General features: G+C 47.3%; 1 protein-coding gene across 3 annotated transcripts; it reads left to right on the top strand.

Moving 5' to 3' along the window:
- Positions 1 to 638: 638 nt before the first annotated feature.
- Positions 639 to 10343, top strand: LOC122380749 (ketosamine-3-kinase-like). Of its 3 annotated transcripts, none has more exons than XM_043364162.1 (8): positions 639 to 1039; positions 6078 to 6237; positions 6873 to 7060; positions 7259 to 7334; positions 7593 to 7715; positions 8128 to 8290; positions 8647 to 8821; positions 9110 to 10343. In XM_043364162.1, exons 1-8 carry the CDS (start codon positions 948 to 950, stop codon positions 9177 to 9179), a joined length of 1047 nt encoding a protein of 348 aa, XP_043220097.1. In that variant the 5' UTR covers positions 639 to 947; the 3' UTR covers positions 9180 to 10343. The 3 variants fall into 3 exon arrangements, with proteins under 3 accessions (XP_043220097.1, XP_043220098.1, XP_043220099.1); XM_043364163.1 differs by having other exon boundaries at positions 841 to 886; XM_043364164.1 differs by lacking the exon at positions 639 to 1039 and adding an exon at positions 5131 to 5172.
- Positions 10344 to 11472: the final 1129 nt, after the last annotated feature.

The following is an 11472-nucleotide window of genomic DNA, read 5'->3' as shown; positions in this document are numbered from 1 at the left end:
TTTACTCCAACATGTCTGGGTGTAAAAGAGATGCAGTCTCCCCCCCCCCCCCCCCCCGGTGGGAAGCAGCGGAGGGCATCTGTTTTCCAAACGTGTGTTTTATGCAGACCGTTGGAGTCCGAAAGGCAGACTCCGCTGCGTCTATCAAGTTCGCAATAGATATAAAAAAAGCATGGAAGGTAAAGTCAAATATCTCGCGAGAAATGTTTCCGCTGTTACAACATGCTAAATATGCATCAAACAATACGCTTCATACTTATCTCAATCAAAGAATATACTTTCGTTCACCCATCATTACGCCGGTTAGAATACACATTGCGCCACCGTGTATTTATAGTCACCGTGCATTGCGCATCCTCGTTACACAGCGGCATCAACTCAACGGCATTTGATTTGAAATCTCCGGAATCGAAAGCGCTCTCCGGCATCCCTGTGTGACATCTTCTCGGTCTGACGTCACGGGCCGGAGCGGGTAGCCAATCAGAGCCGCCCTGTGTATTGCTCCGGCTGGGAAAAAAAAATGACGCGCCCGGGCCTGAATTGACCTTAGCATTACGAGTGAATGAGAAGTACCATCCATAATCGTTTGGCGTCAAAATACCTTAGTAATGAAAGTTTCGGCAGGTTCTGAAACATACATTGCCAGAATATTGTCAACGAAAGTTGACGCATTTAAAAATTATCGCAAAAAAGTGGGGTCTCAAGGGGTTTGACGTTCATAGTAGGTGTCGCTTTAGTGAAGGATTCTTTTTTAGATGGCGCTGTAGTCGGGCGTGGCTCGAGGTCGCCGGAAACAGAGGGACCTTGAAAAAGTGAAATCGCGTGGCACGTGGCGGCGTCCTCCATTTTCCACGCCATTTTCCACGGCGTCGGTGAGGTGCCTTGGGTGAGGTAACCATTTCAAGGCCATAATACTCTGACATATAGTGACTATTTTCATACTATATATGGCCTTGATTTTCATTTTGAATTTTCTCGTCGAGCTAGCGTCGTCGGAACTCGGACGTGGACGTGTCGGTGTGCTTTCTTGGCCGTTCCGGTAAGTGCAATCCGTAAATTTATATTAAATTTCATTTTCTATGGTGTATGCGCGGGATTTCAATTTCAATTTGCTTTCTACAAATGCTTATTTCAATTTGTATTCGTAGGTCAGCATCAGCATTGAATGGTCCCTATTTCAATTTAAAGGGACTCTCCCACCTTAACATTAGATTTGAGATGAGATAGCCAAAATGGGGTCCCTGGCTCACAATTACCAGTTTCGGCACTCACAATATTGAGAAATGCCTTAAATCGGAAATATTGAATTTCAAAATTGCAGCATTTTGATTCAGAGGGGCTAATGCATAGGAATACCCCTCTGAATGTGTGACGTCAGCGCAGATATCTAACAATTTTTAAATGTTTGACTAAAACGTTTTGTAGCAAACGGTGGAATATGCTGCTTTGCGCGCAACAAGTGCCGCACTTCAGCTGCCAAACTATTGCTTCCAAGTAAAGTCGCTAGGAATAGCAAGTAAAAGTAATATCTTGAAAACCGGTGAATATTATTCGGTGAAATTTGGTAGATATTCGTTTTCGCTCTTTCTGAACCGAGCGACATCACTTTCATGCCAATTCATTTTTTTTAAGGTGGGAGGGTCCCTTTAAATTGAACTTCCAACGTCAGTTGGGGAAACTACGAGGCAAAAATCTAAAAATTGATTGGTCAATAAATGGACTTTTGATGACCATATATGGGCATAAATGCAGCCCCCGGTGCAGCCCCCGCTTCTAAGGGTGAAAAACGGTATAACAAGCCGGTACTTGCGGTATTGCGTCCACTTAATGGAGAGAAAAGGCTTCCATTTTCCACTAGGAATTAGCGTGATTTGATTAAATTCGGCGAATTGAATCGAAAATGGCGATAGGGAAACGGCTTTTCTGGGACGACGGTGAAAACAGGGCGCCTGGGGCGATTTGATCAAGGTTCATGAAATTCACACGTGACGTTTAGCATGTAGAAGGCCCATAGAGGGGGAGAAGCTCCAAATATCACGTGACTAATATGCCCTCCGGCGCCCTGTTTTCACCTTTTCTGCAGGTTCTGGGTGTCACAATCAGCTGGCCATTCAATAAATGGATTGGTGTTTTGAAAGAAAATTGTTAAATGATTTAATTTCATTACAATAAACAAAGATATTTAATTTTAAAATAATAACTTAACCACATTTAGAAAAACCATAAACAAAATAACAAGAATAATGTCATTTTTAAACCACGGTACTGCTTACATTTTTTGGCGCGTCTGTTTCAATCCGCCATATTTGCCAATCACTGTTTGACCTTGCGTTGTAACTCTGCGATTTAGAGCCGCCAGTTAATTATGCACCGAGTGAGTGTAGGCCGTGTGTGGTTAAAAAAACATCCTTATGCCTTATTTTTTTCATTTGAATGCTAGGATTCATTGAAAAGATGAAGTCTGATTTTATGACCATATATGGCCAAAAGCCCACCAGCCGTTGATTGGCTAATCCAATTTTTGTTTGGCTCCTCGTAGTTTCCCCAACTGACGTGAAATGCGAAAACACCGGCTGCGCAGAGTGATACAAATTGAGCTGGCTTCAAATCCTATTTATAAACCAACCACAAGTGACGAGACTAACAATCTGAAGAAATGCAAACTTGTTGTAAAAAGCATTGCAGACAAAAGTTTTCCTCTAAAATTGAAATGTTAATCCTCAAATGTGTTTCTGTGGCAAAGTAATTTTGCCCCCAATTTATGAGCAGATTTATGAACTTATTTTGTGATAATTTTGCTGTTTGTCACCTCCTCAGCCCGGCCCTGTGACCCCTGCAATGACCAAGTTTAAAGTTGAAAAAATGACTTGTCCACAGGTCAACAAAGGTCATCTGGGTCAGGGCCATGAAATTTTAAGGGTAGGTGTAGAATTGATCAACGCGAGGGTACTGAAAGTTTCGTCGCGATCGGCCGCTTTTTACGCGAGTTAATTGCGAAAAACCTTGGGGGGGGGGGGGTGCATCAACCCCCCTGTGCCGGCGAGGGCTAAACCCTCGCACTTCAAGAGGAGTTCGAACGGACCCCCTCAATTTTTCGCAAATCGGAATCGCGATTCGGCGTATGTCGACTCGCATGCGTCGACGTGCGTTTGCAGTCTTTTGTGGTTTTAAATGTTCATGCATGTGAAATGATGTGGCTCCCATGCATTATGGTGGCTGTAAAGGTCATGTGAAGGTCAGGTCAGGCCATTGACATTTGATGACTTCAGTTCACCTTTTAAAATTTCACTTGTTTCCTATCCAGGGTAGTTTTTGGAGCTGTTTTCGAATGTAGCACCCATTTGAACAATTCTTGACCTGACCTAACCCGGCACCCGCCCTGGCCTAAATGTATGAAGACATCATCTGTGATCAAAACTAACGTGGAATTCGTGATTAGCACCCCGAAAACCCTATAACAGCCTCACATTACGGAGTTCTGACGAGTCCCGATTTTCCCGACTTTTGGGTCTTTGACCTGACCTGGAAGGTCAACCAATGACCTAGGACCCTAAATTTGGGCCTAGTCACGGGCAACACGCTCGTTTTTTGCGAAGCTCTAGCTCCATCAGGGGCCGAACGGCAAGGGGGATGTCCAACAGACCCCCGCCCCCCCCCCCTGTCTGATTGTGTTGTGCTGAAATAAGAAACCCGCGCATGTGTAGGGGGGGGGGGTCGGATGGACCCCCCATGGTTTTTCGCGAATAACTCGCGTAAAAAGCGGCCGATCGCGACGAAACTTCCAGTACCCTCACATTGATCAATTTTACACCTACCCTGAAAATTTCATGACCCTGACCCAAATGACCTTTGACCTGTGACCTCTTTTCCGAGACCATGTTTGGCCGGAATCGCGATTTTGCGTATGTCGGCTCGCATTAGCCGCGCGTTTGCAAGCTTTTCGTGGTTTCTAACGTTCAAACATGTGATTTGATGTTGCTTCCATGCATTAGGGTGGGTGTCAAGGTCACCTGAAGGTCAGGTCAGGTCATTGACCTTTGGTGACCTCGGGTGACCTCGGTTCACTTTTTCGAGCTGTACATGTTTCTAGGCTAGTTTTTGGAGCTGAATTCGAATTTAGTAACCATTTGAACATTTACGAAGTAGTTTTGGTGCCTTCGTAATATGTTACGAAGCTGTCAGAGGCGGTTGACAGGTACTACGAATACCCGTCACGATGCCTACTGGTTGACCTGACCTGACCTGACCCGAACTGGTCTAAATGCTTAAAGACATCATCTGTGATCAAAACTAACACGATATTCGTGATCAGCACCCCGAAAAACCCCTTAGCAGCCACACTTTACGACTTTCTAACAGGTCCCGATTTTCCCGACTTTGGGTCATTGACCTGACCTGGAAGGTCACCCAATGACCTAGGACCTCAAAATTGGGTATCATCGGGTTCCTCTCGTCACGGGCAACACGCTCGTTTTTTTCCGCGAAGCTCTAGCTCGATCAGGGGCCAAACGGCAAGGGGGGTCCAACCGACCCCCCCCCCCCCCTACACATTAGAAGCTGGCAAACGCCGCACACATGCGAGGGTTAAAGGTAGTGTGCCAGCTTTCCTGGACCGTATGGAGTTAATGGCCCAGATAAGGAGAACCGGATTTTTAGAACTTATCCATACCTTCAAAACTCATGGAAACGTCTTAAATTCTTCAAATTTTGAGTACCCCAGTGCGAAATTCGCCCTGACGGGTTGTCGGTCGTACCCCAACCACATTTCACACCACTATGAACAATAAATGCACACACTGAAATCGCTATTACCGATATGCTCATCCAATCAAGTTTCAATGAACCTGTTCATCGTCATCTCCTGCGGTTTCGAACACGCCTGTTAGTTAGGTGGTGCGGTAGACCGCGCCCAAAGCCAGGGCCCCGGTAACGTGAGGTAGCCGAGTCGGGGCAGCGTGCGCTGACCCAAGCCGGGGCCGCGCGTCCTCCCGGTGTCATGTGATAGCCCGGGGCTGCCCGCGGGGATGCGGTAGACCGCGCCCAAAGCCGCGGCCCCGGCTTGGGTCAGCGCACGCTGCCCCGACTCGGCTACCTCACGTTACCGGGGCCCTGGCTTTGGGCGCGGTGGTGGTGCGTCGGGCCGCGCGCTCTGACTTCGGCCAAGAGAAATGCGTCAGCTGATCATTGTCATTTCTGCCACTTTCATGTGGTGAGATGGGGTCATAACTTTAGAGACGGCTGTTTCATATCAGTTATTTTACATAAAATAATATTTCCAACCATAAATTAATGTTCGACTGCCAAATTAAAGAAACAATACCAATACAGGCTTACAGTTTAAATTCGACATTGTGTTGTCTACGATTAGACAGCTGATAACTCATTCCCATACATCGTAACTCTATAATGACCTTTGCTTATTGTCACATGTGTGCCGCATTCGTGATTGTTGCCGACGCCTGTTTGCAGGTGAGCCCACTACAGTTGTTAAACATATCGAAAAACCGATAAACTTTTAGGCAAAAAAGCGCTATTTTAGGCCCATTTTTGATTTTTTTGCGATATTAGGTAAAAACAGAAGCTTCTTATCCTAGGAAAAATAAAATGGGAAATCATTCAAAGGTGGCACACTACCTTTAAAACATACCCTTATGAATTTGACCTCGCATGTATATAAGCTGAAAACGTGAGAAGCATAACGTCAACTGAATCAAAATGATGTGTTATGACTATCAAAATCACAAAACATGTTGAATCACATGGCACCAAATGCATCTACAGCCTACACTGACTGAATATCAATTGTGAAAGCATGAAATAATTGCTGAATTACTGTATCGTTGGGCGTTGCCAGTGCTTTTATTTTATTATTGCAACGATGGACTGGACTTCTGAAAGAACAAGACTGAAAGGATGACGATTTTGTCCATTCAGTAATTGTCATGTCAATGTGTTATGTGACTTGAAAAATTGGAACGTGCTAAGAGCAGGTATTGTGCAGTGACTGTTGATCATGCTGTTCATGGCAGGCATTCAGTAATCAGTACGCTGGACACTGACCATCCTCTGTTTTCCAGTGCCGTGATGGAGTTTGAGTTTGTCAAAGGGCAGTTGGGGCTGTCATTTCTGAAGCCAATTCGTGGAGGCAGGGGTGGCGGCTGCGTCTGCCAAGGGCAGGGCTTTGATTCTGATCGCGGCCAGCTGTACTTGAAATGGTCCGACGACGTGGGCAATGAGGTTAGTGAGTTAAAAAAAAAAAAACAGTATATAAAGTAACCGAAGGTTTGTTGTCAATAGTTAAAACACTATTCTTTAGAATTGTTTTTTTATTGAAAAACAAATCTGAGTTCCCTGACAATTTGGCAAAAGCTGCCTGATATCAGTATTCCTATCTAATATGTTAGAAACTTGTGTTTATTGCTCATGGTATTAAAAAGAAATAGGAGTATCATTTGGTATGATTGTAGCCAGTAGTCATTGTGCTCAATGCTCAGCTCAGTTGGGTTCCTGTGGCGTGGTATAACATCCCATTCCTCTACAAAAGTTTTCACTTTTGGCTATTGTCCTGCTCACTCGGTTGCCTCCTTTGTAAAAAGTGGTGTGCCCTGGCACTTAAACTTCACTGTGATCAGTAAGCACTGATTGATGTGGCTGCTCAGTTCTCACACTGCAGGTGCTGTGTCAACTATCATGCAGTCTGCTATCTTGCCACACTCTCTTGGTTTCTTCCCAGGCATTTCGAGCTATGGACGCAAAATGACCTTTGCAGTCGGCGCGTCCTAAAGCCCCAATAAATAACAACAAAGCATTTCGAGTAATCCACACAGAACCCCCTTCTGCCATCACCCTCCATTTGCTCCCCACTCCCGCAGGCGCGGGAGATGCTGTCTGGTGAGCGGGCCTCGCTGCAGGCTATCCAAGACACGGACACAGTGCGCTGTCCCCGCCCCCTGGGCGTGGCCGCCGACCCCGCCTCCGGCCGAGTCGTACTCGTTATGGAATTCCTGCACATGGGAGGTTTACGCGGCCGAGCGGCGCAGCTGGGGGAACAGATAGCCAGGTTAGTAAACAGCTAGCCATATCCTCAGTGGACAGATTCCACCAGGCTAGTAAACACCTAGCTATATTCTCAGTGGACAGATTCCACACTAGAACGTGAGGATGATGCAGGCTGTGGGATTGCCAGGGGAGTTAGTATGGATGTGGCCTAGGTACTAGCTAGGGCTCCGCGTATTTATAGAAGTCGTCACCGTTCCAGGATGCACCTCCACAATGGAGCCGCCCTGGCGAAGGAAGAGGCTCATAGCTCGCGCGTTGGAGCGTCCGAAAAACATGTGAGCGCAGCTGTTCAGTTTCTTTGAAACCTTTTGAAAACCGTACCTGCAAGACCTTTGTTATGTTGGCTTGATATGGTACAGTATATTTTTTTTTACTCGGTAATGAGTCGTGCTATGAATTCTACCATCTCACAAATGTCACAGCTCAGTTGACAAGTCGTCGAGACTTTGTGAGCCGCAATAAACGTCTCGGGTCCATCAGCCCCTCGGGTGGTCGCTCTGTCTCCTCTGTGTAACTCTGCGTTTTCCCGCCAGGCGGCAGCACCGGTCAGCCAGTTTGGGTTTCCCGTGCCGACATGCTGCGGCCGGATCCCGCAGGCGAACCAATGGTGCGACGACTGGGTGCAGTTTCTGGCACGGGACAAACTGGAGCCCCAGGTGGGTGGGCCGGCGGGAATGGGAGACGTGGGGTCGAGCTGCGCTGAGAGTACAGGACTGGGAGAGACTGGGAAGCCCGACCCTATTAGATATGTCTGAACAATTAAACCGACTAGTGTTCGCACTTGGTTCTCATGTCCATTGGATTAGAATCATCAAGTATATTTGTTGTGAGCTTGTGACTACAGGCGATCATATAAGTTATCATGGACTTTGACGGTTTGCCTTTAATAAAAGCAAAAGTGAAATTTGGGGCAGTTATCCTTCATATTCTCAAAAGGATTTTGATATGTTTTTATGCCTCTTTGCTTCCCCATCCACCTTTTCTTAGCAATTTTCTTGGACAAATGCGTGCCTTTCCTATCGGATCTACCGGTATACCCACTGAAGTCCTGTTACTGGCTACCGACAGATCGCGATGATTGAGCGCGAATACGGGGACCGGGAGGCGCGTGAGCTGTGGCCGCGACTGCAGCGCTGCCTACCGGAGATGTTCAGAAATATCACCGTCACCCCGGCGCTGCTGCACGGGGACCTGTGGTCGGGAAATGCCGCCGAGACTGACGACGAGCCAGGTAAACGGGGAGACTGGAGCACGTGACTCGCCGGTGCAGGGCAGGGACATGGAGGGTTTTTTGGTGGAGATGGATCGCAATAGACTTTCGAGGTGGTATTTGGAGATACTTGCTTCTTCACTGTTCAGTTGTAGTTGTTTATATTGAAAACGTCAGTATACCCATCTCATCAATGTTTTTTTTTTCGGTAGAAAATGTAGGAGCCTAGGCGGGGAAACTTAGAATATTTGAATAACGAGATTATCGCCAGCTCGGTCTTAATTGAGTGATGGGCCCCTTTTGACGAGTGCCTCATGCAGGCCCTTTCCGTCTGTACGCCCCTCGCCTGAATATGACCCGACCCGTCCTTCCGCCAGTTGTGTTTGACCCGTCGTCGTTCTACGGTCACGCCGAGTACGAGCTGGGCATCGGGCACATGTTCGGCGGTCTGGGATCGGGCTTCTTCCGTGGCTACCATGCTGTGCTGCCCAAACAGGAGGGCTTCGAGCGCCGGAACCGGCTCTACCAGCTCTTCCACAACCTCAACCACTGGTTAGTGGTTAGTTACAGTGAGGGGCATCTTAGGTAGTGCTAAGTGCTTGGGAGATTACGTGACTGCATCGCATATGGTTTGATGGGAGGCTGGTTGTGTCTGCTGCTTTTTTATCACCGAAACTCTATTTTATCCGTACAATCCTTTGTGTTGTATTTCGCTTGTACTAAAAGCTACCTATGTGTTTTCATCCGAATTCCGAGGTGTGTTTTTCATGCGCTATACATTCTACTTTAAAACGTTACCTGTCCTCTCATGACTGAGTCACTGTGCCCGTTGTGTTTCAGGAACCACTTCGGCTCCGGCTACCGGGGCAGCTCACTGAGTCTGATGAGGTCTCTGGTCAGTGGCTCGTAGAGCTCGGAAGAGAAGTGACACGCCCGGCCCGGCCTGGGACAGGAGCACTCGTCTGCTGCGGTCGGTGATTATTTGCCTTGCCTATCTGCCCAAGGGAGTGATATTGTGTTGGGCCATCTGGGAATTCAGTGTGATTATGGGGTGCCAACTGCTAGGCTGATGGTGGGTTTTGTTGAGGGTAACTGTTTTTTAGTGTTGTCAAATGCTATAATATTGTTCGGGTATGTCTGTTGGGGTGTAATGTTATTCTGCCGTCCAAAGGATTCTGACCGTAAGCGCCATTTTCCAAAATTTGTAGAACACCTATTGATTTATTAGATTGCCCCAGCTTTTCATAATTTAGATGTTTGCGGAAGTTTCTTTATTTTCTACTGTAATGGAAAAGCAAGACATATTTGGCGCGGCTGAAACACGAAGCTGGCGAACACCTTTCTCTCCACTTCTATAGTTATTCCACACATCCCCTCCCATTTGACGAGCTATGCTTTTAAGTACTTACCAGTCTACAGTACATGCTTTTGGCAGACTTGGCACATACGATCTAACCTGGTAACCGTCTGCAGGGGACATTCAACATTATGTCGTTTGTAGAAGGGTCGGGTGATATACTTGAGCCTGACAACCGGTTGAGGCGGCAAGTTGCCGCCTTGTTCTGGTGCGATTGTATTGTATTGTATTTACTACAAGCACACACAGGCAAACGCCCTTTTAACAGGTGCAGTCAAAACAGTACATAAAATCATAAACAAGATGAGGTGAAAACACAAACGATTCACAACACTGTAGTTAAAAGCACGGCATAACATAGGTAGGTATCTACTATAAGCAACACTAAAAAGAAAACAAGCTAAAAGTATACACTAAAAGGAAACATGCTAGTACACACCGGCGGCCTGACCGAATGAATATGCAGCAGTTCTGAAGGCTCCAAGTGTTGCCGTGAAAAAGTCAACTGTACTGTTCGCGGCTAGGAGGGCGTTACAGCTGTTTGGAATTCGCCCGAACATAGAGTTTTTGACAGTATTGACTCGTGCTGGTGGGATATTCCACAGCCTGATGTTGCGCACCCTTCTACTAGGTGCTGAGAGTGAGAACCTTGTGACTAGTTGCGGGCAGTCAATCTGACCATGGAAAATCTTGAATAAAAACATGAGGTCGTGTTGATGAAATCTCGATTTGATGGATGGAACCTGAAAGTGAGACAGTAGATGTTCGTAATCCAGGCAGTTTGTGGGATGGTCCGAACGAGATGCGAGCCAAATGAGGAACTTGTGTTGCACACGGTCTAGTCGTTTCATTTGGGTCACTGCAGCGCCGGCCCAGACGACACTACAATACTCCAGGAGTGATCGGACATGCGCAAAGTAGGCAGTACGCAATGCTCTGACGTCAAGGGCCCCGCCGCGCAGGTTGCGAGGCTGCTGCATACCCCGAATGAACAACCCGAGCATGCGTCTGGACTTCGCCACAACAGTGTCTATGTGACGCGCGAATGTCAGCTTGCTGTCCAGTATCACTCCGAGATCACGTGCCTCTACCTTGCGCTGCAGTGAAACATGAGTGATCTGGTAATCAAATGTAACTGGCCGGGTTTTGAGCGTGTACGAAATAACAAAACATTTGACTGGGTTCAATTTTAGCTGCCATGCCTCAGACCATCGCACCAGCCGACCAAGGTCGGCCTGCAGGACGGCGGCGTCGTCGTTAGAGGTTACACGATTGAAAAGTTTCAAATCATCCGCGTACATGATACAGTTTGTGTTGATGATAGATGGAATGTCAGCAGTGTAGCAGATAAAAAACAAAGGTCCACAGATGCTGCCTTCTGGCACCCCAGACTTGACAGAAGTCCAGTCAGAGGTCACGCCGTTCAGCACTACGCGCTGGCGCCTATTGGACAGATAAGATGCGAGCCAGGCATACGCTTTGTCAGAGACACTAAACGATGTTCTCAGTTTGTGCAAAAGCAGCTGATGGTTAACTGAAGTAAAAGCAGAGCTAAAATCGGTGTAAACTGTGTCCGTCTGCGAGCCAGCAGCAATAGAATCCCATGCGTGGGAGAGAAAGCAGGCTACGAGCCTTCTGTCAGTCACAGGCTGGTTTGGCCCTGCTGGTGCTATTGTAGCCGCCCGGTCACGACTCTTCTCACACACAGTGCCCAAGGATTGACTGTGAGTGTTGGACTCTTCTTCTGAGTCGCCTTGGGACTCAGGTGGACTCACTGTGGGCTCCCCACCGTGACAGTTGTTCCTGGGTGGCACCTCATTGGAACTGTAATCGAATGGTGGTATGG

Source organism: Amphibalanus amphitrite, unplaced genomic scaffold, assembly GCF_019059575.1.
Source record: "Amphibalanus amphitrite isolate SeventyFive unplaced genomic scaffold, NRLGWU_Aamphi_draft 000106F_arrow, whole genome shotgun sequence".
NCBI classification, from domain to species: domain Eukaryota; kingdom Metazoa; phylum Arthropoda; class Thecostraca; order Balanomorpha; family Balanidae; genus Amphibalanus; species Amphibalanus amphitrite.
The sequence above is the reverse complement of the archived record's forward strand: the minus strand, read 5'-3'. Positions and strand labels throughout refer to the sequence as shown.